General features: G+C 40.1%; 3 protein-coding genes across 5 annotated transcripts in view; 2 read left to right on the top strand and 1 right to left on the bottom strand.

Annotated features, from left to right (window-relative positions):
- Positions 1-983: 983 nt before the first annotated feature.
- On the top strand, positions 984-14,336 carry srp54 (signal recognition particle 54). 2 transcript variants are annotated; one of them, XM_008398714.2, is made up of 17 exons: positions 984-1,141; positions 3,404-3,492; positions 3,733-3,830; positions 4,947-5,038; positions 5,122-5,206; positions 5,291-5,395; positions 6,714-6,780; positions 6,887-6,944; positions 7,047-7,197; positions 9,713-9,861; positions 9,948-10,048; positions 10,937-11,023; positions 11,097-11,170; positions 11,849-11,957; positions 12,125-12,295; positions 12,705-12,800; positions 13,847-14,336. In XM_008398714.2, the coding sequence occupies exons 3-17, from the start codon at positions 3,753-3,755 to the stop codon at positions 13,936-13,938; spliced, it is 1,515 nt and encodes a 504-aa protein (XP_008396936.1). In that variant the 5' UTR covers positions 984-1,141; positions 3,404-3,492; positions 3,733-3,752; the 3' UTR covers positions 13,939-14,336. The 2 variants fall into 2 exon arrangements, with proteins under 2 accessions (XP_008396936.1, XP_008396937.1); XM_008398715.3 differs by having other exon boundaries at positions 1,050-1,141; positions 3,407-3,492.
- Positions 14,337-15,184: 848 nt separating this feature from the next.
- sec23a (Sec23 homolog A, coat complex II component) overlaps positions 15,185-26,671 on the top strand; it is a 20,287-nt gene continuing 8,800 nt past the window's right edge. The window contains exons 1-12 of one of the 2 annotated variants that reach the window (XM_008398713.3): positions 15,185-15,338; positions 17,424-17,676; positions 18,375-18,432; positions 18,507-18,593; positions 18,674-18,910; positions 19,360-19,436; positions 20,398-20,542; positions 20,617-20,775; positions 21,783-21,898; positions 22,496-22,619; positions 22,711-22,791; positions 23,512-23,601. In XM_008398713.3, the coding sequence (XP_008396935.1) occupies positions 17,456-17,676; positions 18,375-18,432; positions 18,507-18,593; positions 18,674-18,910; positions 19,360-19,436; positions 20,398-20,542; positions 20,617-20,775; positions 21,783-21,898; positions 22,496-22,619; positions 22,711-22,791; positions 23,512-23,601 (1,395 nt within the window). In that variant the 5' untranslated portion in view covers positions 15,185-15,338; positions 17,424-17,455. Of the gene's footprint in view, positions 15,339-17,406; positions 17,677-18,374; positions 18,433-18,506; positions 18,594-18,673; positions 18,911-19,359; positions 19,437-20,397; positions 20,543-20,616; positions 20,776-21,782; positions 21,899-22,495; positions 22,620-22,710; positions 22,792-23,511; positions 23,602-26,671 lie in introns of both variants that reach the window. The other variant, XM_017302632.2, reaches the window with a different exon arrangement.
- The window catches only part of LOC103458124 (adenosine receptor A3), a 2,826-nt gene continuing 1,299 nt past the window's right edge, over positions 25,145-26,671 (bottom strand). The window contains exons 2-3 of the mRNA XM_008398711.3: positions 26,532-26,671; positions 25,145-25,493 (exon numbers count right to left, since the gene is read on the bottom strand). The exon at positions 26,532-26,671 is cut by the window's right edge and continues 14 nt beyond it. Coding sequence (XP_008396933.1) covers positions 25,316-25,493; positions 26,532-26,671 — 318 coding nt within the window. The 3' untranslated portion in view covers positions 25,145-25,315. The remainder of the gene's footprint in view (positions 25,494-26,531) is intronic.

Raw genomic sequence — 26,671 nt, 5'->3', positions numbered from 1 at the left:
TCTTATGTTGCTTGTATTATAGGTGTTGTGTAAAAACAGTTACAAAGTCGGCCTTCTATCACCTGAAAAACATCTCCAGGATTAGAGGACTGATGTCTCAGCGAGATCTAGAGAAACTCATCCATGCGTTTATCTTTAGTTGCATTGATTACTGCAACAGCGTTTTCACAGGTCTGTCCAACAAATCAATCAAGTTGATCCAGAAGCTGCTGCTCGCGTTCTCACTAAAACCAGAAAGATGGAGCACATAATACCAGTTTTAAAGTCCCTACACTGGCTCCCTGTAGCTCAGAGAATATTCTTTAAAATACTGTTGTTAGTTTATAAATCACTGAACAGCTCAGCACCACAATACATTAAAGATCTTGTGTTGCATCAACCTTCCAGACCCCTCAGGTCTTCTGGTTCTGGTTCTGGTTCTGGTTCTGCTCTGCATCCAGAACCAGAACCAAACGAGGAGAAGCAGCATTTAGCTACTATGCACCACAAATTTGGAACAAACTTCCAGAAAGCTGTAAAACAGCTGAAACACTGAGTGCCTTTAAATCTAGACTAAAAACCCACCTGTTTAGAGTTGTATTTGAAATGTAACCATTTACAAATTTAGTGATGGCACTTAATGTAATGTTTTGATTGTTGCGTCTATGTTGCATGACTATGTGGTTTTGTGTTTATGATGTAAAACACTTTGAAATGCCTTGCTGCTGAAATGTGCTATACAAATACAATTTGATTTGATTTTCCCATTTTTCTTTTCCCTCTGTTTGATGTCTGACAAATTTTATTTTATATTTTTATTTTACTTTTTTTTACTGTCATCTTATAATTTGATGTGTGCCCTAAATCTGTAATACTTGACATCTTCTTGTACATACATGAAAAGTGAGTCTGTACACTTAAAAAAAATGGTTTCACGACATTCGGGGAAAGTTTTTCAACCAAAATACCTTAAAATCCAGTTCAGGAGGCCATTTCGACATGCACGTCCATGCGCCAGCCCAGTAAGCGGCGGTACTACGCCCATAAACTGAATATTAACAACCCGTGATGACGCAGGGCTTCCGGTTTAGTTCTGTTTCGATGACACTTCTCTGGTGGAGTTTGGAAACGGCTGCGTTTACATTGTAGTGTCCAGCGCTCGGTAAGCCTGAACAACCACTGACACATTTCTCCTCATTTATTTTGTGGTCCAGTTTCCGCCATTTTAGATACTAATGAGCTAATTGGACCCGGAGACAGTTTCCAGATGAAGACATTGGACTGTCGGCTGTTCAGCTAGCTAGCTGCTAGGTCGTTAGCACTGCTGTAAACAGCTGTGATGTTGTTGAGAGCCGGACGCTCATAAACTGAGGGAAAAAAACAACACGCACACCATCAATCTGAGGCCTCGTTGTTGGCGTCCACCAGAGACTGACTTAGTGTTCTGTTTGATTAGTTTTATTTTGGGAGATTATTTAGCTTTGTTACCTCGTCGGTCTCAGTTTCTACGATGAAGTAGATTAAACCGAAAGGCTTTAACGGTTGTTGGCTGTTCACCCAACACAGTTTAGGATTAAAAACACTGAAGTGTCGTCAGGTTTAAATAATTATTCAATTATTACTCTTGAAATACTCCAGAAGAAATTAAAATACCTTCAATATGTTAAGATCTTAAATATATAAGAATTTGAGTCAAACTAAATGACAAGTGATGTTTTTCGACATTAGAAAAATCAGATTTCTTGACCAGCCATCGTAGAGCCCCATGTTTGTTTTAAACAAACGTTAGTATACAGTACATGTATCTCACTGGGACCTCATGTTATAAACTAGTTGAAGAAAAATTACGAAATAGAAGAAAAACTCTGAAATAGTTGTCAACATTATCTTGTGTGAAGTTCTTTAAGACCAGACAGAGAGAATCTACATTATTTTCTGTCTTCCCACAGTTTTTTTTTTCTCAATTGGGTTTAGGTCTGGACTTTGACTAGACCATTCTAGCACATGAACATGCTTCTCACTGTAGCTCTGGCTCCATGTTCAGAATGGTTCTCCTGATGGAAGATTAAACTTCCACCCCGGTCTTCTGCAGGTTCTAACAGGTTTTCCTCCAGGATTCTCCTGTATATATAATTTGTCCATATTCAAGTGTTACTGGCCACAGCATGACACAGCCTTTACTGTTTTTCACCATTATGATGGTGTGTGTAGGGTAATGTGCAGTGCTAGTTTCTCACTGTACAGAGTTTTGCATGCAGGCCAAACATTTAATTCTCCCCGCTTCATCTTGTTGCACGTTTGCTATGGCAAACTTGAAACTGGGTGACTCATTGCTTTATTTCAGATAGATGTTACTTTCTTAGTGAGGCAGTGTGTCGCCGCCAGACTGTGATTGGTTCCTTCCTGAAACACAATAAGTCATAAAAAACCAAATGCGGTTCCAGTAATCTGTTGAACCAATCATACAGCTTACACTGAATTAAGAATTTCATGATGATGAAACTGCAATACTGAATTAATCGCCACACAGCATAAATATGTTTATTCATACCTTATTTATTCACCTTATTGATTTCATTATTGTGATTTGTTGCGCCATCTAGCCATGCTGGTCCTTTTACTGTGCCATTTATTTGATGTTAATGTTTACAATCAGCTGACAGTAATTCACTGTGATTGGCTACTTGTTTGATCTGGCAAAATGACCATCATAAAATGGGGAAGTACAGAAAACCCAAACAGGACAGAGGAGCAGCGCCTGCTGTTGAATATTCATAAAATTATCCATTTTATGAATGTTTTTATGCAGAATAATTCTCCTTTTTGCCTTTCCACCATGTTCCAGACACCGCTAGGCTCACTGAATCTCCCCTTCTCTTCTGTTATCATTTTGTGTCTTAAAGACTAACTGCTGCTTTATGAATAATCTTTATCTTACCAAAGTAAATTCTAAGAAAAAATGTGCAATTCCAGAAATTTCCAAGACTTTTTAAAAATGACTTGAGTAGGAGCTATATTTAGCCTCTGAGTGGGTTCAGTTTTTGAGTTATTTGTCATGGACTTTCCTTCCACTTCGCAAATTTGTTCTTGTAATTATATCTGTCACCATAACGCATTTTGCTGGACGATAAATTATCCCAGAAATTATTGCGATAAACGATATTATTGTTGTTTGGACACTATTTTCAAATAATATATAGATAATGGTATAATAGTTCAAGGTTGCTCTCTTAAAGACCAATAAACGTACATTTTTTTTAAAGGGCTGGTAGACGTTTTAATTATCCAAAGTTAAACACAACCAAAAATGATAAATAAAAGGTGTGTATTTACATTAATCTGATTAAATCATAGTTTCAGCTCATGTTTTCACACTCTGTCCCAGAGGAGATTAATTCACATAGTTTTTCTCTTCTCTGTGTAGAAGCTGTGGCTGTGGAAAGCAGCAGTCTCTGACTCACTGAGGATTCTTACCTGGAAGTTTCCACTCCACAACACCCACTCACACAGACGGTAAGTGGCACATTTTGACCTCACACATACTTAGGTTGCATCAGCTACAGAATTTCAGTTTGATGCAATGATGCCGTAATATTAAAAAAATCATAACGTACAGTAAAGTCTGTTCTATGAATCAGTGAGGGTTGACATGACCACAGGCTGGTAGGGTAAGCAGTGAGTGTAGCAGCCAACAGGATCTTAGTTTTGTTGCTGATTTTGTACATGTCTGTGAGTTCCTCTGGGCTCTTCCAGGTTTACTTCAGAGTGCCATCATGGTGCTGGCCGACCTGGGAAGGAAGATCACCTCGGCGCTGAGGTCACTCAGCAATGCCACCATCATCAATGAAGAGGTAGGACACACAGCGTGGCGGCAAGCACTACTCTTTGTTCTGGAAACTGCTACTGAAGAAACCTTACAAGGTTGATTCAGTTTGACCTGAAGTAGAAGAGGCTTCTAGAAAGGGAGCTCTGTTCTCTACTGAGGCTCATGTTGAGCTGACTTAGAAATAAAATCTCAGATTTCTTTCATAGCAAATCTGTAAAGAGTAAATTTCTGCCAAAATCTCAGAAGTTTTTGAGATCTCAGAAATTTTCTAGAAATTTTCTGAGCTCCAAGTTGAAAATTTGCAAGAAAAAAACCCCTGAAAGTTTGAGATTAATCTCTACAATGACCCTAATACACCATCATAGATTTTCTATTTTACTTTATTTTTTTCCCCTTGCTTACTTTTTATCCAATGTTGACTTTTTAAATTTATTGTATTTGTGCTGAAATATTAGTAAAATCCAGATTTACTGCAGATCTGCGTAATACCAACTGCTCTCTCTTAAAAACAAGGTGAAAGAATGTGATGAATAATGAACAATTCTTCCATAAATGCTCCTTCAGACTCATGTATAAAAGGAGACATTAAATCAGCTTTTTCCCTTCAAATATTACGTTGGACAAAGCTTCTGTTTGTCTTTTAATAAATCTTTTAAAAAATGTAGCATCTTTTGCAATGGTGCACTTTTACAGTTAGAGGAGGCAAAAAAGAAATGGTGGACTAAATGAGATATTTAGATTGTGTTTATCTAGGTTTTCTTTAAAGGTAACTTTCAGGATCATAGTTTTTTTTATAGGTTTTGTTGGCTCTAGTGGCCTTTATTTGAAGGTAGTTTGACAGGAAGGAGGGTTATGAGAGAGGGGGAAGACATGCGGCAAATGTCACCAGGCTGAGAATCGAGCCTGCGACCATTGGCATGAGGACAAAGGCCTCAATACATGGGTTGTGCTTTGCCCCTGCGCCACCACAGCACCCCCAGGATCATAGTTTTAATTGAATTTAAATCTTTTGTGAGAAATTAAAAATTCAGTTTGTTCACAAAGAAGGAGAAAAACTGTTGGATTTGGTTCCTAAAGGAGAAATGGGAGAGTGGTTCTTTAGATGCTATTTTCAGGAGTTTGTTTGTTTTTGTCCTCCCAGGTGTTGAACGCCATGTTGAAGGAGGTGTGTGCTGCTCTCCTGGAGGCAGACGTTAACATCAAACTGGTCAAACAGCTGAGGGAAAACGTCAAGTAAGCATGATGCAGCCGGGTTCTGGTCTCGTTCTCCTGGGCGGAACCCGGCTGTTAGCAGATCCTTTGTCTTCCCCCTGCAGGTCCGCCATAGACCTGGAGGAGATGGCCTCAGGCCTGAACAAGAGGAGGATGATCCAACACGCTGTGTTCAAGGAGCTGGTGAAGGTAGGTCCATAAGTCATGAGAACCATGAGTTCCAGTTGCTGTGAAGTGTCCATGTGTGTGTGACGTGTGTGTGCTCTGTTTCAGCTGGTCGATCCCGGCGTGAAGGCCTGGACTCCAACCAAAGGCAAGAACAACGTCATCATGTTTGTTGGTCTGCAGGGCAGTGGCAAAACTACAACCTGCTCCAAGGTGACTGCACACACCTGGACCTGACACATCCATCCATTTTCTGTACACCCTTTGTCCCCTAGTGGGGTCGGGAGGGTTGCTGGTACACCTGACACACTCTCCTAAAACACCACAGGCATTTTACAGTTCTTCTAAACGACTAAAAAGGACTGCTTTCTCTCATCACTTATGTTTACAGACTTAAAGATGATCAGACCTTATGGAACATTTTCCTCATCCTTATTTGAAGCTTCTGTTATCGCAACTGTTCAGTATTGTGGTCAAACCCTTGACTAGTAGCACCAAAACCTTCAATGATAATGTAGAGAAAAGAACATTTGAAACAATCAGGATATGAAACAGTCCCCAGAAACTCTGAGCGAATGTTATGATCAGAGGAAAGTAAAACAGAACTTGTTTACTAAAGTATGCTAGGCACAAAAAACCTAAATGTTATAAAACCTTTTTTATACACATTGAGAAAAAGCATATGTCAAAAAAGAATGGAATTAACGGAGGAAACAGATGTTTGTCTTGGTTCCAACTAAGTCTGAATGAACATCTGTTGAGCCTGATGAAGATGTGGATAGTTAATGTTCCCACAACCTGAGATGAGTTTCAGTTTGGAGTCACTTGGTTTAGATGTGGCATTCTGATGGAACCCAGACAAGACTGACTTCTGAAATTAAGGTTAATTAACAGCTTTTAGTGAATTGTGCAAGAAATTCATCTGAAACCAGATATTTACATGAAATAATGGAAATCAAACTCTTTCCTGTTTTAGGATACTTGGAAATAAAATATTTATTTGCTAAATCCCTGGGCGAGGCATTTTTTTTTTTTTTACTTTAAATTTCTGCAAAACCAGAAGATTGCATCCATTTCCTCGGTATTTGGTGGAATTGAATGAAATGTGTTTATCACCTCCAAACCTCCAGATTGAACCCAGATCATCCTGAAATGTTTCTCCAGAATTTTGCTTTTTTTTTTTTTTAACAATTCAAGTCATTGATTTTGTGACATCAGTTTAGAAATATTTGCAAAGATGTTTGTGATAGTTTTCCTCATTACATCCCTTTCAGACTCTACATATAGAAGAAAATGAAGAGGAAAAAATAACAAGCAGACAGATTGGTTTTTGCGGAAAATTTGCAGTAAACTCACATTTATGTGTGGACGTAAAAAAAAAGGCAGAGATCTGCTGATTTTGCGTACATTTCTGCAATTGCAGATTTGCGAAAAACTGGAGGAACTGTTAAATGATGGTCACTGTGTCACACAGCTGCTAGACCTTCATGTCTGTGTTCCACTGACAGCAGTGTTGTTCTTCTCCCGACAGCTCGCTTATTATTACCAGAGAAAAGGCTGGAAGACTTGCCTGATCTGCGCCGACACCTTCAGAGCAGGTAGGCACACACACTGCTTGTAGCATTACCTAGCATGGTGTCACTCTTTATCCAGTGTGCCCAAACATCTTCTCTTTGATGTGAAAACTCCTCTCTTGTCTCCAAGGTGCCTTCGATCAGCTCAAACAAAACGCCACCAAAGCCAGAATACCTTTTTATGGCAGGTGAGCGTTCCTGTGCTGCTTCCCCTGTTTGTAATTAGCCCCTGGTACCTCTCTGCCCCCTCCCTCATTCTCCTCATGGTTCCCTGTTTGTGTTGGGTTCAGTTACACTGAGATGGATCCTGTGGTGATCGCCGCTGAAGGCGTCGAGAAATTCAAAGGCGAAAACTTTGAGATCATCATCGTGGACACGAGTGGCAGACACAAACAGGAGGATTCACTGTTTGAGGAGATGCTGCAAGTCTCCAATGCAGTGGTGAGTACCTGAACTCATCACCACAGGGGATCAGCTGGACGGAAGTAAGGACTCACCAATCCACTTTTTTCTGAGGTTTAGTACCGGCCAATATGACAGAGAAACGGCTGAATTGACTTAAAAGAGGTGTGCCGATTGATCGGTCACCGATCATAATCGGGCCGATTTTCGTGAAAAAGTGCATGATCGGTGATCGGCAATCATTGGCTCCTGTTGCCGATACCGATCACCTGCATCTCATTTTGCAGCCTTCCTGTACAGCTGGTCTCCTCTTTCCTTCACAGTGCGCAAACGCGCAGCAACAAATCCTAAGCGATGTGGAACTATAACGCACTGAGTGAATGGGGAAGTTTGCGTGTTGCGGTGGAAAATTGAAGCACGTCAAAATGCATCAACACAACAAAGCTAATACGACATAAAAACAATGCCATACTTGACTGAGTTTGGCTACATCGAGGCTCACTGCAGTAAAAAAAGACATATGGAGGATCAGATAGCAGGTAAAGCAGCGCACAGCTACAAACACTCACCCGGATTAGCATGACGGTCAGAAAGCTAAACAAATAACCCGCAAAATTATTTAAGTCAGTGGTCCCCAAACTTTTTCCTGTGAGGGCCACATAACTTTTCCCTTCTCTGGTGGGGGGCCGGAGTCAGTTTGTAACAGAAAAAGTGTTACACGTTTATCACCTGCGCTGCCAGAAATTGTTGACGGGGGAGGGGGGGTGGGTTGAAGGTTAAAACTGTTCAGCGGGGGAGGGGTGGGCTGCGCGCGTTTCTCGATTGGTTTTTACCCAGAAAGCACAAGGGCAAAAACCGTTAGTGAAACGGTCACTGGGACTGACTAGTATATATTTCATTGAGGGAAAGTAACTTTAACATATGAATTCCTCAAATGTTAACATAAAGGCTCGTTTTGAAGTATAAGCTTCTACTTACAGGCATTGCTTCGAAGAATTCAACCTGGAATGCAACGTTCATAACAACCGTACTGATTAAATAACATAAAAGTCAAGCAGTTCCCTAAAAGTCCAACAGATGGCAGCAATGCGCCATGCAAAACAAAACACCCACAGTTTACAGGACACACTTCCTGCTAAAGAGCCCCCTGGTGGTCCACATATAAATCCACATATAAAAAATTCACATATAAACCGGAAAATACAATATATGAAAAAATATCTGAATGCTCTCTGGTCCACTGGTCAGGGGGCCCGCGGGGCGGATTCGGGCCGCGGGCCGTAGTTTGGGGACCACTGATTTAAGTCTTCGAGCTGCGACGTAAGACGCTGCTTCTGCTCTCGCTGCTACACGCTACAGGTAGTAATATTTCACAGACGGAGCGCCGCTTCTGCTCCACCTGGTAGTGACTCTCACACCGAACCTCTGCTTAAAGCTGCAACATCTAACCTAAAAAAATACATTTTACATACGTATTAAAACTTTCGCTGTCCTAACATGAGATAGTCTCTAAAAAAAGAATCGATCTCCTCCCTGTTCTGCATAATTACTCCGCTCAGTCAGAAACAACCACTCAGAATTAGCAGTAATCAGCTAGCCGCCATGCCATCAGGAAGTTTTCCTTCAGTAACTGGATTGTTTATTGTAATGGAACCTGTATTTGCCTTTGAATGTTAAGTTTTATACTTGAATGTCTTTGGCAATGGTGAGAGGTTTTATTTTGGCTTTTTGCATTATTTAGACTCTTCAGAGCCTTCATATGTTTTCAGTCTGTTAAAGATGGTATTACCAATAGCAGTACAATTTGCAGAATGCCTGTTTTGTTTAGTTTTCTTCTTGGAAAAAGTTATTAGAAACAAGTTTTTGTCTAAATTAAGGTGAATTCATGGTTCCTTTTTCCACATAGTGTTTATGATAAAAAAATAAAAAATTATGTGATCGGTATCGGTGATCGGCCCTCATGGGTGATCGGTATCGGCAGGAAAAAACCTGATCGGCACATCTCTACTTAAAACATTTATTTTTTTTAAAACACAGACATATATGTACTGAATTACAAATTGATCTGATAGCTGTGCACCAGAACAGCACACCAAAATACACCAATAGCTTCACTAGCTTAGTCAAAGATGGAAAAACAACTTTAATTTGTTCAGTCACTGTAAATAGGAGTAGAACAGCCAATGTAAAATGAATAATAAAGAAACAAACTGATAAAAGAAGAAGTTGACTACCTTGGTCAAACATGTAAAAATAAAATGTAACAAACATCTTTTAATGGTTCGGAAAGGGCAATTAGAAATTCTAAATACAATGTAAAATAAATAATAAAGCATAATGTTATTCAGAGCACAAAGCATAGAATTAGACTGACTAGATCTACCCTCATGGAATGGGGACATTGTCATGATATCTAATCTATAATTTTTTCAAGATCAATACCGATATTAATAACTAATCGGTTCACCTCTAGTGTCTTAAGTGTTTTTGGTGTCTAAGGATTTTTTTTTCTCTACTGTTATATTTTATGCTCCTCCTTTCTCTGTTCCCATAGCAACCTGATAACATTGTGTACGTGATGGATGCTTCCATCGGTCAGGCCTGCGAAGCCCAGGCTAAAGCTTTCAAAGACAAAGTGGACGTAGCGTCGGTCATCGTCACAAAGCTAGATGGACACGCCAAAGGAGGCGGAGCTTTGAGCGCGTAAGAACCTCTGCTGCACAGCGCTGCTCGGCTGGTTGGCCCGCGAGCCGATGGTTTACCCTCACTCTGTGATATTCTGTTGTTAGTGTGGCGGCCACCAGGAGTCCCATCATCTTCATCGGAACAGGGGAACACATCGACGACTTCGAGCCGTTTAAGACTCAACCTTTCATCAGCAAACTGCTGGGTAAAACCCTCCTGTGTTTCTGCTCTGACGGCACCTGCTGGTTCTACCAAGAATGTACCCCTGTTAGTTAGATGAAGGTTAGGGTTAGTTCATCTTTCTAACGTCTGATCACTGCCTCTGGGGAAAATGACCTTTCTTTCTATCCACGTTGCAGAGATTCTTTTCAGTGGAGCTCAGTGGAATTTTTGAGTTAAATTTGGATCATATGTAATTCCATCCCGTAGCGATTCATAGAAAAGCAAAGATCTACCCAAATAGTTAGAATTCTCAGAGTTCCAGCACAGACTAGATAGGTTCTGGATAACTGTGGACACAGAAAGAATTTGGGAAAATTAGTTTTGTTTGCACATTTATATCCTGTGCCTTTTTTTGGTCTTTTTCCATCCATCCACCTGTCCTTCTGTATTTAAGACCTGATCTCTGTCGAAATAACTGCTTTAAGTTGATCAGTAGGATTGGACAATCTGTTTGAGTATTGACTTGAATACTGTAGGAACAATGATTTAGTTCAATTCAAATCCAAAAATATTTTATTAATCCCAAAGGGAAATTAAATTTTAAAAAAACTTCAGAAAAATGGCAGATATGGCTTCTAGCAGCGTTAGCCTTTAGCAGCAGAACTACAGACACAGCTCAGGAAAACTGAGTCGGACCTGAACCACACAAGTTTCATGTTCAGGTCAGGTGGGAGGGATGCAACTAAACATCATATTTTTATTTCTCATGTGTGTTTTATTTCTCACAGACTAAAAGTCCCAAAGTCCCACAGAATAAAGGACTTTGGTCCTTTGTTGTTGTTATTTTCCACCGCTACATTTAAATTTACTGTTGAACCCATGCAGACATGCCGGAATTCTGCATCAAGTCAAAAGATGGTTTGTGTTGCAGGAATGGGTGATATTGAAGGACTGATCGACAGAGTGAACGAGCTAAAGCTGGATGACAACGAGGAGCTGATAGACAAACTGAAACATGGTGAGAACCCAGACGCCTCCACTGCAGCACCTGCTGCAGACACGGCTACTCACTCCTGATCTCTGACCTGCAGGTCAGTTCACGCTCAGGGACATGTACGAGCAGTTCCAGAACATCATGAAGATGGGGCCCTTTGGACAAATTATGGTAACTGAAGACTTCCTCTCAAATTATCTTAAAGGCGACCTATTATGCTTCCCTGAACATGTTGGGATAGCTCTGTGGGCGACAAAACATGTTTATCACATTTGTTGCACAAATCATTGTTGGGGCCTCTCTCACTTTAAATTCAATGAGCTGCTTCAGTGGTAAAACCCACTGACCAAGCTTGGGTTGGTAGGAAATGGCACTTTGTGACTTAACAGTCGGGAGGTTTTTGAAACTGCTCATTTTTCCAGACACCAAAAAAGCATAAACTTATTGACAAAAAAATGGCTGTTTTTTCGTTTTCTATTTAAAGCGCTTGGTCTGTATTTAGAAGCAGTATTGTGCTTAATGGGTCGTCTTTAAGATCTTTGACTGCCTGTTCTTTTCTTTTTTCATGTAGCTGCTGGATTTCTGTTGACGTGTAAATAGTAAAACTATGTTGATTCAGCGTTTGTATGAGTAGATGTTGTTAGTTCCATAAGTTGTTTGCAACCCTAACTATACAATGTTCAAAAGGGCTGATATGCTGTAATCTAATACATAATGACCTTATTGATGATTGATCTGAGAACCTTGAAGAGGAGTTGTCTCTCTTTGTCCTGACTCTGGAACTGTGTGTGTGTGTGTGTGTGTGTGTGTGTGTGTGTGTGTGTGTGTGTGTGTGTGTGTTGCATTCAGGGTATGATTCCCGGCTTCGGTACAGATTTCATGAGTAAAGGAAATGAACAGGAATCAATGGCCAGATTGAAGAAGCTCATGACCATCATGGACAGCATGAATGACCAGGGTAACACACACTGTGACACTTACTCTCTCTCTCTACTGTTCTCTGAATTTGTCAAGCAGATCTGAATGTAGACGTTAGTTTGAACGGGATTTCTAATTACCTCAACCTATGAAAGATTAACGGAGAGGGTGAAGTCTCTGACTGACCTCACTACGTTTGCTTTACAGAACTGGACAGTAAAGATGGAGCGAAGCTGTTCAGTAAACAGCCCAACCGGATCCAGAGGGTGGCCCGTGGATCTGGAGTTGCCACCAGAGACGTTCAGGAGTTACTCACTCAGTACACCAAGTTTGCTCAGATGGTGAAGAAGATGGGAGGCATCAAAGGACTATTCAAAGGTACCAGTGAGCCACAATTCATGCCTAGAGGAGACTCTGATCTGGTTCTGATGTAGTGATGCAATGTTTCTTAATCAGAAGAGTAATGTTGGATGCTAGCTGTGCTAGCTGTGTTTGAGCAAACCACTGAACAACACGTCTTCCCTCACTTTATCAGTTTCTGAACGGATGGAGATAACATGTCTGGATATTTAATAACCACTTTTAAAGGAGGACTATGTGAATGTAGAAAACTATGAATCACTTTGTAAAATCTTCTGAAGGATGAAGTGTTATTTGATTATGCAACACTTCCCAAAATCATGACCTGAAAGGAGAGCAAGAAAATAAAAACAACCTCAAGGTTTTTAGAAAATATGAGCATCTCTGGATTTATGTGCTAACATGTTTGTGATGTTTGGTGTTCCAGGAGGAGACATGTCCAAAAATGTGAACCCATCTCAGATGGCCAAACTGAACCAGCAGATGGCCAAAATGATGGACCCTCGGGTCCTGCATCATATGGGTAAGACCTGCTCTCCAGTACAACTCCCACAGTGAACATTCATCCACAGCTCACTTCACACCTTCACTTAATGACAGAATTCTTTAATTATAAAGAGGTGATTAAAAGACTCAAAAACAGATGTGAAGGAGTTGGAAGATGTAGAGAAATACCAAAATGCCTTAGTAAATCCAGTGAATCAGTCTGACAAGGTTGCTGAGGAATGTTATCTTCACAGCCTGGTATTGTATAAAAATAATTTTAAACTACAGTTTGTTGACATAAAATGGAAAGAGTTTTTTTTTTTTATTATTCTAAGTACCTGCTGGAGGAAGTATTTAAAATGGAAATAATAATAGGCCAAGTATTAACCTTTAGGAAGCCCCACAAGTTAAAGAAGCTTTCACAGTTATAGTAATGAACTTTTACAAAGAAACTGCTTGACTCTATTCAGCCAGGAATATTAGACTTGATGTATTCCCTTTGCTTTTAATAAGATTTGGTTGTATGTCAGTTAGGTTTTAAGTTACAAAAACTCCTCAAGTCTTTAAGAGGGGCCAAGGTTAAGAGAATCAGCTGTTCAGAGTAATGAGTGCACTGTTCCAACATGTCCCACCTAAAGTCTGTTAGCAGCATCATCAGCCTGCACTGTCTGAACTGACATGAGTTTAATTCATGAGCAACTTTTTTTCATTTTCTCTTTAATGCCAGAAAATATTAAAATAAATCTAACTCACTTGTAAATGTTTTATAAAAAATAAACATTGTAAAACAGACTTTCATGCACAAAGCTGAAAAAATTACTAAAACAATACAGAATAAAATGTATTATTATGCCCTAGACATTAACGCCTAGTGCTCAAAAAACAGATCATACGGACTTTTTTCAAACTTGTTTCTTTCAACAATCCAGATTTGGTTTTAAAAGCAGTTGGAGTTAAAATAGACTCCACCAGCTTGATGAGTTTTGCTTCATGTTATTATTATTTTTCCTGCACATATTTAAACGTCCCACAGCTCATCAAACAGTTGAATTTGTATCATTCTGTTATGTTTGTGTGTTTTAGGAGGCATGGCTGGTCTTCAGTCCATGATGCGTCAGTTCCAGCAAGGAGCTGCTGGCAACATGAAAGGCATGATGGGATTTAACAACATGTGACCTCCCACACAGCTGATGCCTTAATACAGAAGAGGAAACTCTTCTCCTCCTTGCAGGTGGAGGAGGTGGGGCAAACCCTGTCTTTTGCTGCTTTGCACCAACAAATAAAATACAGTTTGTCCTTTAAGAAAAACAGTGAAGGTAAATTGTGAGTTTAAAGGAATAGTTGAACTTTTCAGCAAATGTTTTTGTTTGTCAGAGAAACCTCCGGAATGCTCCTCTGTCTTATGGAAGATGAGCTGATATTTAACGGGCCTCATTACCTTTGGTTGGTAAAAATGTTTTCATGTAAAATTAAAACATAGTTTGAACCATTACAGGAGTAAATGGCACAGGATGAAATTGGGTAGTGACAGTATTTTTGTCATAATAAAAAATTTTTATTGCATCATTTTAAACCTGGTGTGTATTTATTTCATTGACTGATGAAATTACACCAAGTTGAGCTGTTTTAAGGTTTTTAAACTGTGTGGGCTGCACAATGGCGCAGTAGGTAGGACTGTTGTAGCAAGAAGGTCCTGGGTTCAATACTTTAAAGTCTCCCTAGGTACGAGTGTGTGTATGGGTGTTTGTCCTGTCTGTTTGTGTCTAAGTACGAGTGTGTTTGTACTCTCTCTGTGTTGTCCTGCGACGGACTGGCAATCTGTCCAGGGTGACCCCGGCTCTCAACCGAAATGTCTTGCTGGAGATGCGCACCAGCATCCCTCCAGACCCCACTAGGGACAAGGGTGCAGGAAAATGGATAGATGGCTTTTAAAAAGTTTAGGAAAGCCCTGAAGATGATTATATAGCTTTGAATTAAAAGAAAATGCGTTATTTCCATGTTATAAAAAAACCCCGAACAAACCAGATCTCGGTAAGAGAATTATGAAATTCTCTTACTGGTTCCATGTTCATCTGTTCATTTGTTCTTTGTGGGGCTGATGTTTTGAGGTGATGTTCAGCCTTGGTTTTCTGCCATTCAGACTGCTTTGCATGTTGGGTAAAGCATTTTTGTCAAGATCTGCTACATGGTTTTTGGCGAACTGAACTTATTTTTACCTCTTTAAAAAAAAAAAACATTGATCATCTTGAAGAAATTCACATGCTTAACTTACAAGAGCAGAGGAGATGTTCCTGACAAACATTTAGAGCAGCTCCGTTTTTCACCATTAATAGTTCTATCAATTATGTATTATGTACTTTTCCCTCCTATGAGTTGTGACAAATAATGTTTGTTTTTGTAGAAGTTTATTGTTTGTGATGTCTTTGGAGCGACGAGGAATGTGGCTTCTCTGTTTCACTCAGAGTGAGACCTCTTCCTTCGCATACCTTCTGTGTCTTGACGTGGCAACCGCTGCCGCCATATTGTTTTACTTCGTTGTCAGCGCGAGGAGAGGAGCGGCGGGTTCGCAGCAGCGGTAAGTTCTGACTTTCTTTTGAAACACTTTCTCGGCTGCACCCGAGAGATCTTTGGCTTCGCCTGGAACACATTCTGCTCCCGTATGGGCTGTAGCTGCTTCTGGGCAGCCTAAGTGAAGCTGCCACCCACCCGCCTGGTAGCAGGAGATGACCTGAGGTTTAAACGGATTTGTTTAGCATCTTTGGGAGTCCACATTTATCAGCTGTAAACACGAAACACACAGTGAACCTAGTGATGTCAGTCAGGCTATAGACTTGTGCTGTTCTACACACCTTTCTTCGAATATATAGATATGCTTAAAGTTAATGTGAGCCAAAGTATAACCAAGTCAGTGAAAACCGACGGGTGTTGGTCGCTCGGTGGGTGGCTGGGTGGGTGAGGGTTTTATATATTTATAAAATTACTATAAACATATTGAGAGTTGGATAAAGAATGATCTCGTAGCTGAAGGATTGGCCACTCAACAGAAGCAACTTTCCTCCCTGACATTTAAAGTCTGATCAATAAGCCTGCTGCTGCTGCAGCTGCATTATCCTGCATTTGTTTTCTGAAATCAACAGCAAGCTAACTAGTCTCCAGATCATGTACTCTTTATATGGGGGGGATTGGGGTTAGGTTTAAACTTATCCACATTTGATCATGTTTCCACCTCAAAGTTCAGTTTATTTTATGCATAATTGTAAAGTGGCCATGAAAATGACACCTGGATTTCTGAACCTTTTGCAAATACAAAGCTGAAAACTGTGGAATGGATTATGTAGTAAAGCCCACTTTATTGTGTGAGCCTTAAATAAACCCAGTACGGAAATTTGAGGAAATTATTACTTAATAACAAACCTGTGGGGGATCTGATTTATGATATCGGGTTGCTTTGTTTTATCAAGTCAATATTTGCCAAGATTACATACTCTAACGGTTTCTTCCCAGCTTGTTCCTTTCCTCTATCGCCATATGCCTCCGAAGTGGTTGAGGTCAAGTCAGTAATTCTGCACAGTAAGCTGGGATTCCTCAGATGGATAACTATTTGCCATTTAGCATTAATAAATGGAATATGAGTACATTGTATTATAACTGGGGTCGAACTGGAATGTACAAGACTGATTTTGGACCAGTCTGACTAGATTGCATTGAATTAAATGTAAGCTTCTTGATTTGTATTGGACTTGTTGGTTTGGCAAAGTGCATTGAGATGATAGTTGTGAGTTGGTCCTTTATTTTAAATTTTTTAAAAACATGAGAAGTTTTTAAAAAATTCAATAAAACTAGTCCAAGGTTTCCCCCAGTGTATTATAAGCCTGGTGGCCCGCCATGCTTTGCTTCCCCCCCCAAAAAATCTAGAATTTTTCCAATACTGGAAAAATTCTAGATTTGGTATTGATGATAGAGTACCTGATCCATAAGTCAAATTTTATGCTTTGGGCTCTGAGTGACATCATGCTTTGTTATTCATTTTACATTATATTAAGAATTCTGAATTGTAAGTACTGTAGTCAGCCTTTTATTATAATCGGTTTCAGTTTCTTTATTTGTTTTCCATTAGCTGTTCCACTCCTAATTACACTGACTGAACAAATGAAAGCTGTTTTTCCATGTTGAAACTAGTAAATTTATTGATATATTTCAGTGTGCTCTATTAGTGCAAAGTTGGCAAATTAATTTGTAATTCAGTACATTTACATACGTTTTTTTTTTTTTTTTTTTAAAGAAAAGTTTTATGCCATTTCAGCTGTTTTTCTGTATTGGATCGAATCGACCGATACTAGGCTTCAGATATTGGTATCTGCAACAGAAGTGAAAAAAAGTGGATCTTTGCATTAAAAAAAAGCACTAAGCTAATTTTAATCATCACACAACAATTCCAAATAAAAATGTGACGACAATCAACTGCATTGATTTAAAACAGAAAAGCAGCAATTATTCCCACTACATTGAAACTGTGTTGTGATCAGTTGCAGAAGAGAAACGAATCAAAGTTTCACTCTTTTAGCGTGTCTTGATTGACATATTTAACCTTTGAACCCTGACGTTCCACTGACCATTGTGCTTGTTGTTTACTGTACTCTAAGTCTGCCAACCCCCACAGCTTTCCTGTGACCTTGTGACCCTTGCTTCGACATGGCCACCTTCGCCGAGTACATCGCTCAGAACGAGGAGCGTGACGGCGTCCGCTTCAGCTGGAACGTCTGGCCTTCCAGCCGTCTGGAGGCGACCCGCATGGTGGTGCCGGTGGCCGCTCTGTTCACACCACTGCGGGAGAGAAGCGACCTGCCCCCAATCCAGTACGAACCCGTCCTGTGCAGCCGTGCCACCTGCCGTGCGGTCCTCAACCCACTCTGGTACGCCTCACCTGCTGCCCTTCCACCTGTGTGTAACTCACCAGTCTGTGTAGAACTTTGTCCCTTAGAGATGCAAATCTTTCAGTGTCCAACGATTTGATTTTTTTTTTTTTTTAGGCTCACTGTTTAATTCAGAAACCAATTTTCTATTGAAACAGTGTAGAGATTCTGTTTCAATTAATGAAATTAAATTTTGATTTATTTTGAACAAGTAAAGTGACTCATAATTAAGAAAACAATAAAATGTCATAATAATAATCAAACATAAAAAACCAAATCTTCCATGTGCAGTTTGAAGTGGAGTAAGAAGAAAACAAACCCCCAGCTGTCTCATCCAAATATGTCTTATACTCTACATATTTGTGCATCTAATTTTTACTCATGTCATAATTTGTTCTCTTTCCAAATTATATTTATTCAAGGAATTATGTGACTGACGAGAGGAAAAGACAGAGAAAACAAATGGAACATTTATCTAAAACTATTCTCTAAGTTACCATATGATATCAAATTCCATATGTTTCTTCTTTTTTTCTTTAAAGTAGGTTTGTGTGTAAAATTCTGTAACTTAAATTACCAGTAGGTTAGCTTAGCTGTCCGGCTAAGCTAACCTAAATAAAACACAATTATTCAAAATATATACATTTTTTCCTCCTGCACCTCCACTGTCCCTCTGTCTTCCTCTCCACCTGTTTCAGCCAAGTGGACTACAGAGCCAAGCTGTGGGCCTGTAACTTCTGCTACCAGAGGAACCAGGTGAGTGGGGTCCTGCTGTGGGGACGGGAGAACAGTGATCCAGAGAGACTGACACCCGACCCTCTTCTTCTCAGTTTCCTCCATCCTACGCCGGCATCTCAGAGGTGAACCAGCCCGCTGAGCTGCTGCCTCACTTCTCCACCATCGAGTATGTTGTGCAGGTGAGAAAGCTGCAGCGTGAGACCGACGAGCGGCTCGCCTCGCTGCCACATGCTTGACCAACTCTGTTTTCCGGCACCAGCGGGGCCCTCAGATGCCGCTTGTCTTCCTGTACGTGGTGGACACCTGCATGGAGGACGAGGACTTGCAGGCTCTGAAAGAGTCTCTGCAGATGTCCCTGTCTCTGCTGCCCCCCACCGCTCTGGTGGGACTCATCACCTTTGGACGCATGGTTCAGGTCCACGAGCTGGGCTGTGAGGGGATCTCCAAGAGTTACGTCTTCAGAGGCACAAAGGACCTGAACGCCAAGCAGCTGCAGGTAAATGGAATCCTGGTCATTTAAGGTGTCGTTTATCATTTATCGTGATACATTTTGGTTTGTCGTTTTCACAATAAATTTCAATTAGTGATGTTTAAAACCACCCAGAGCTGTCCGTATTGTCAGGATTCAGAATCAGAATATGCTTTAGTGATGCAAATCACATTTTATGTGACCGGTGTCCCAAAGTAGTGTATTACAAATGCTGTCATGCTTTAACAGCCATACAGTTACCTAATAAAGTAATAATAAATAGTTATTTTTGTTTTTTTTAGTGTTATCACAATAGTACAACAAAATATTGTGATAAAACCTGAAGTCATATAGCTCCACCCTTATGTCTCAGTCTTTACCTGTCCAGGTTTTGGACTCTTTAATCCTTCACAGCTAAAAAAATCAAAGACGTGGTTGTATGATAAACATATGATACGATATGATTTTTGTTGCAGGACATGCTCGGTCTAACAAAGCCCTCTGCAGCTCAGGGTCGAGGGCCTCAAACCTCCCAGCAGCCTCTGTCCAACAGGTAAGATCGTTAGAAATGCTGACCAGCCAATATCCAGTCTGACCCACCAGCACTAATTTTAGAGACACTATGTAACTTTTATAAAATAGGCTTTTTTTTCTTTTTTTTTTACATATTTGTTAAAACTGTCACTATGCCCTATAACAGGGGTGTCCAAAGTCGGTCCTGGAGGGCCGGCATCCTACATGTTTTAGTTCTCTCCCTGGTGGTAGTAACAACCTCCTCAGCGAGTCAGTGTTCTGCTTAGGCCTTCTAATGAGCCATCATTTGAAGCAGATGTGTAAAACCAGAAAACTAAAACATGCAGGATGCCAGCCCTTGAGGACCGACTTTGGGGACCCCTGCCCTATAACATAATATAATATGAGACAGACGAGCTGTGAACAACGAAGCTCATCTGCCTCTTCCCTGTGGTCCTACCGCAGAAACAACCAATCAGAGCCAGGAGGCGGGTCTTACCACTGTCAGTCACACTCCTGTATGCACTGCTCATCCTTGCTCTCTGCTCCCCCACAGCAGAGCCTGTCATGAATACCAAGGCTAGTTCATGTAGCCACCAGTGATGGCGAATTAACAGTTATTTTGTAAAGTTAGGTTGATTTTCCATCATTAACTCATTTGCAGAAAAAAGTATTGACTACATGGGGCTGGGTGTAATGGAGAGTGCTAAGGCCCTCCCCCTGACTGTGATTGGTTGTTTCTGACTGAGAATTGTATTTCTGCAGATGGCAGTAGAACCACTGGCAAGTTCATGAAGGAAGAGAAGCTTGATTTTTTTTTTCTCTAAAATTTGTCTCATACTTTCAGGACATAATGATAGTTTTAACAAATATGTAAAAAAAAATATATTTTTCATAAAAGTTACATTCTGCAGCTATAAGATGTTTTTGTCAGTATTTTTGTCACTTGATTAAAGTGTGGTGGCCGCGTGCCGGGCTCCTGTTTCTCTTTTTGACTTCAGGTTCTTGCAGCCAGTGCAGAAAATTGACATGAACCTGACTGACCTGTTGGGGGAGCTGCAGCGCGACCCCTGGCCTGTCACTCAGGGGAAGAGGCCGCTGCGCTCGCTGGGTGTCGCCATGTCTATTGCTGTGGGGCTTCTGGAGGTGAGGGGTCAGGTCTCAGGTCTCATCGTCATGACGACGCAGTGCAAAATCTGACTGACTCTCCCTCCATTCAGTGCACCTTCCCTAACACCGGCGCCCGGATCATGACGTTCATCGGGGGCCCTGGTACGCAGGGACCAGGGATGGTGGTCGGGGACGAGCTGAAGACCCCCATCAGGTCCTGGCATGACATCGAGAAGGACAATGCCAAGTTCATGAAGAAAGCTACCAAGGTGAGTCACTGCTACGGTCTGTGTCCTTAAAGTCAAATGTCATTACTACTGCACTTTTCCTACAATAAGTGCGCTTTTACAGTTGTTAAAAGAAGAAACAACCTTCAATAATCACAGCAAAAAGTCTGAAGAGATGTTAATTAGACAACTAATTATTAGGCTCATTTTAAAAGTATTTTGAAATTTTGAAATCTGTCTTTTGTGTCTTTTATAATGCTATTTATAATATTTTAAAATGTATTTATGAATTCTGTACAACACTTTGGCACCTCAGGTGATGTAAAGTGTTTTATTCACGTTCAGTTCAAATTTAAAAATACTTCATTGATAATTCTAACCTGATTGACTCATATTAATTCAAATTATAAAGAAAACTGGAAGTGTCTTGGTATGGGACAGCATCTCCCTCCCTGGAAAACATGAGATTCTGCAGCCAGAATCAAAGTGCTTTACAAGGCAGCCATTGAACCCAGGACAACGTGCCAAGTGGCAGACTGCAAAACACACAATCTTAACAAATAGTTTTGGTTTAGTTTCCAATGCAAATAGATTAGTTCACTTTAAACTCACAAGGAGTTTACAAGCAACTTTTTAACAAGACATAGGAGGTTATTTTAAGTTAGTTTCTTAACATTAATAAAAACCTACTAGTTCCAGTGGCAGTTTTTTTTTCTCAATTATAACATGGGAAAATGTCTTGCAAGTTCATAAACCTGCCTATCTAACTATTACTTTTTTATATCAATATTAAAGAATTATTGACTTAAAACAGTCTCATATATTTAGTTGAAAAGTTGTTTGTGAGTTAGTTTAGTTTTATTTCAAGGGTATCAAGATTTTGTGTTGTTGCAGTGTGGAAAGGATTTGGCATTTCATTGGTTGGCACTATAGTACAGAAATAATCGACCCAACACTAAATCTGTTTTATTGGGGTGTGAAGTTGCATTCCGGCAGCCTCGGGTTAAACATCTGTGTCTAAACTGTGTGTGTTGATCTGTGTGTCGCAGCATTTCGAGGCTCTCGCTAACAGAGCTTCCACTAATGGCCACATCATCGACATTTACGCCTGCGCTCTCGATCAGACGGGTTTGCTGGAGATGAAATGCTGCCCCAACTACACAGGGTAAACACACACATCTGGATGTCTGTTGTAGGGACCCTCAGTGTCATAATGCTTTCCCCAAAAAACACTGATCCATGTCCAGGTCTCAAGCCTAAAACCCAGCTGGACCTGAGCACTCAGTCTATCTCTGCAGCCGAGGTTTTGAAAAAGGAAAATAAATAGCTGCTTGAACATGGAATGCTAGAACATTAAAATCATACACAAATTATGATTATTATGATGATGATGATGATGATGATGATAATGATTATTATTATATAATTGTTTTTTGTTATTAATATTGGATTGGTGCATCTCTAATCAAATTGATTTCATGCTGATTGAAGGTTCTCCACTTGTTTGTGGTCATAATGTGTCAAAAGGGGGAAAAGTTTAACAAAAAATATACATTCCCTAAAGTAGCACATTTATAGCATTTTTAATTGCTTCTTTGTTTCTGTAATAATTATCATAACTTCTGTAACAATTTAGTAATATGCTTACACTGCTCACTATCTTGGTAGCATTCTGGAAGACATTTTGAATGTAGTTGGTTGCTTGTACAAATGGTTGTAAGAAATTTTTTATTTTTTTTCAATGCCTTTTCTGTTTTGTCAGAGGATACATGGTGATGGCCGACTCCTTCAACACGTCTCTGTTCAAACAAACCTTCCAGAGGGTTTTCACCAAAGACGTCCAGGGATCGTTCAAGATGGCCTTTTCTGCCACACTTGAGGTCAAGGTATGAACCAGAAAGCCAGCAGGAGGCAGCAGAGCTCTTCCCCGGCTCGTCTGTTCCACGCAGTAATGAATGTTGTTCTGTCCTGCTACAGACATCCAGAGAGATCAAAGTGTGTGGCGCGATCGGCCCCTGCGTGTCTCTGAGCGCAAAAGGACCCTGTGTGTCTGAAAACGTAAGACTCACTGCCACCACTTTATCACACTGTCCCCTACAGGCGCACACGGGAACAACAGAGTGAAATGCTCTCATTATCAAACATGCAGACATTTTCAGCTTAGATTCTGTCAGATATGAACACATCCCACAGCAGTTCTAGGATTTTATTTTAAGTTAAGTCAGGAGAACATTAAGCTGAGATCAGTCCACAAATGCATATATTTGTTTTCTATCAGTTTACGTTACATATTAACTTAGACTGGCAGCATTTGGAGACTATTTGTATCAAGTAATTTTCGTCTGGATGTTTGTGCAGCAACAATTTTTGTTTGTGTTGCTTTTGCTTTAAAGATATTAATGAAAGTTTAAAGGCCATTTTGATTTAGTAAAGGTGTGGGGGTCTGGTTGACCCTTTGAACTTTAAACCTTCGTTAATATCTTCTAAGCTGAAGCAGCACAAACAAAAAACTAACAAAAAACCTGCACAAATATAGTCAAGCTGATTGACACCAATTTTGTCTGATTTGAATTGAAGAAGAGGGAGGGGCCAACTTCACTCAAGTGTTGGAGGGTCATAATGCTGCCTCTTACAGATACTGCTTGAGTTGGTAGAGAAAAGAAAGAAAAAACAAGAATACAGTTACTCTTATGTTTACCCCTGCTCATCTTTTCAGTGCCATGTAAACGATCTGAAAGCAATGTAATGTTGTCAACACTGTGAACCTTCTTATTTCAGGAGATTGGGACGGGAGGAACCTGCCAGTGGAAGATCTGCGGTCTTGATGCCAGCACAACGCTGGCTCTTTACTTTGAGGTCGTGAACCAGGTATGTACACCTAACCTCCATCTAGACCCAGGAGAACAATGAGGACAGTTTTAACTTCTACATTAAACGTAAACTGCGGTTGAATGATGGTACAAAAACATGTCCGTCCGTCCAGCCATCTGTCCGTCCGTCCATCCATCCATTTTCTATACACCCTTGTCCCTTGTGGGGTCGGGAGGGTTGCTGGATACAAAAACATGTGATATGCAAAAATATTGGTGGATGTCACAATAAAGATACAGCTTGGGATAAATAAACTTGAAATTAAAAAGGCTTCCTGTCTTTCTGAGTTAGGTTCACAGCCAATACAGGCCAAAGATAATGAGTAGTTTAACCAGCTATTAAAGACAAACAAACATAATCATTTCCACCTCAACCATAAGGTTTTATTGGAGTGATTGTGTCTGTCTGACTAGTGAGGTTCTGGCTAGTTTCTAGTTCTAGTTTCTTATTGACTAATTAATTATTATTAGATGGACTTCTTTTGCTCTTGATGAAGAAGCCTGATATAGAAGTTATTGACTGAGACACTCCAGTTCTGTCATAGTGTGGAGACTTCATAAAGGATCAAAGAGAAATAAATCTTTTAGATTTCTCACAATATTATTACAATGTGTGATTGTCTTGTCTTGTTTAATCATCTTATGCAGCTGTAAAAATGACCATAAAAACTTGAGTTTTATTTGATTCTAATGCATTTTTTTGTTTTGTTTTGTGAACAGTCTGGAACCATTCTTGGCTCACATATGAAACTGTAAGAACAGATTTTTGTTGCTAGCCGACTCTCCAAAAGAATACATTTGTGAATCTCGTTATGTCCTAAAATAACCAACAGATGGCAGCACAACACTGCAAAATGTTGTGAAGTTACAGATGGGGGTTAGTTCATGGCTTTATTAAAGACATTCACTGACCTGTTCTTAATATCCTCCTGACTACCAGTAGTTCATTTTTGTCCTCTGTAGAGGACATTTCTAAACTTGAACATCTCCCACCCCCTGCATTCTACTGAATTAATTCCTTTTGGTATCTACAGAGGACATTTAGGGCTTTTCAATGATGCCACATGTGAAGGGGTGGGACTTTTGTACGTACCTTATTCTAATTCATAAAAATGCCATTTATCAGTAATAGCACATTTTATGGGAAGAGACAAAGTAAGTGCATAAAACCTTTTATTACCTTACAAGACTGGGGGATTTAAAAAAAAATGGTGATTGGGCAATATTTTTTTTTTCCTGGTAGTCAGGAGGATATAACAATCTTTTTGCTTTTGACATAATATTAATGAAGTCATAAGTGCAAAGTTCATATATATTTAAGCAGATTATTCCATTATTCGTGCATTATAACTTATATACCTTAAAAATATGATCCACATCTCGGCAAATTTGAATTTGACACAAACTTTCCCATCCCTTTTGTTACCAGTTCAGATTTAGATGGATAATTTATTAGTAGCTGTATAGTTATAGTTGAGGATGTATGTTTACCCCTAACATGCATCCTCAAACCAGGCTTATTGCATCTAGTTTCCTCTCAATTAATTAATTTATTTTATTTTTTCAATATTATAGCTTCAATTCTTCTTCAGTTAGTAGAAACAATCACCTAATTAGTTCTTCTTGCTAGAAGATCTAATTAGCCGTGGTGGTGTTCACTGAGCTGAAAGGTAAAAATAAAATTTCTGAGGGTCAGACAAGCCGGTAATTGGTCAAGTTTGGCTGCGTGAATAACAGAGGTCGGCCTCCGACATGGGAGTTTCAGTTGATGGAGTGGTGGTATGGAGTGAGGTCAGGCCGACAGACTTCTGGAAAGGCTGCAGAGGAAACATCCCAGACCACATCTGATGTAATTTGCCCAGACTTTGTCGCACTGCTGACCTGTATCTCCTGGACTCAGAGAAAAGTGGATTATTAAAAACAGAATAATGAGATGAAGTTTTTTTGTTTTTTTACTTTGATAGGTGCTTTAAAGGGGCAGTATTATGTGACTTCCAGGCCGCATAGTAACAGTTAATTGATAGCACAATCAAGTAACTGTTACCTTCAGTTGTTCTAAATAAACTGTATTATTTTAATATATGACTTAAAAGAAATTTGACTTTGTAATTAAATGTCTTAATATTGGATCTCTGGCTCTTTAAGAAACTCCTGTTCTTTCTGAAACTCTGCCTTCAGGAAGTCACCACAACATGGCTCCTCTATTAACCCTTTAACAATGTTTTAAAAGTGTTGCTCTGATAAGTAGCTCCTATAACGGGCTCAGCACATTTGCTAATTGCTGCTGACTAGTCTGAAGGAGCTGAGAGGAGGAGGCCGGCTCTGAAATGCAGATGCTCAGAAGCTTGGAAACAGCAGCTCTGAGGAGGAGCTGTGTCTTGAAGGCGGAGCTAGATCCAACTGCGCATTTTGCACAGCTTAATGGTTGATATGGAGATTAAAAGATTTCTCAAAAAATGCATTTAAGAATCAAAGCAGCACTCCAAGTATATTCTAGATGAAGGAATAACATTATAACATGATGTAAAGCTCAGAAAGATCAATTTGACATAATACTGCCCATTTAAGATTTTCTTTTTCCAACCTCGGAAATTCAAAAATGTGCTCTCATACATCACAGCCCACCACTCTCTAATGGTTTTTATTTGTTGTGCATTAGAAACGTCCTATCTCTCTAGAGATTGGTCAGTTTTGAATGCTTGTCAGAAATGGCTCCAGGAGTTTTCCCAGCTTGTGTTTGAAGTTAGTTTCATTTAAGAATGCACATCTTTGGCCACACCCATCCTGTCTGTGATCGGCACCAGGTCTCAGGTGTGTGTGTTTTGTTTTTGTTTTTGTTTCCTACTTGAAGTAAGCCAGTGTTTTCTTACAGAATGGCAAGTGTAAGCGCTGTGCTCTCATTTTTCCACTGTGTGGAGTCCTGCTTACCTGTGTGTCATGTAGATGACCCAGGGGTTGAGGGCAGCACTGGACAGAACCAGGCAGATAGACAGAGCCGAACTTGCTGCTGAACTCTGCTGACCGCTGAGCGTCTCATACACACACACTGCGATGTACGGCAGCCAACA

The sequence above is a fragment of the Poecilia reticulata genome, chromosome 22 (genome assembly GCF_904066995.2).
Source record: "Poecilia reticulata chromosome 22, P_reticulata-male-v2, whole genome shotgun sequence".
Classification (NCBI taxonomy): Eukaryota; Metazoa; Chordata; class Actinopteri; order Cyprinodontiformes; family Poeciliidae; genus Poecilia; species Poecilia reticulata.
This window is presented reverse-complemented; position numbering and strand designations above follow the sequence as displayed.

Excerpts from the sequence above, each read along its gene's own strand:
- srp54 (XM_008398714.2), top strand. The coding sequence starts at position 3,753 with ATGGTGCTGGCCGACCTGGGAAGGAAGATCACCTCGGCGCTGAGGTCA. Across the intron at positions 6,945-7,046 it reads AGAATACCTTTTTATGGCAG|TTACACTGAGATGGATCCTG; the intron begins GTGAGCGTTCCT and ends TGTTGGGTTCAG. Across the intron at positions 11,024-11,096 it reads GATAGACAAACTGAAACATG|GTCAGTTCACGCTCAGGGAC; the intron begins GTGAGAACCCAG and ends TCTGACCTGCAG.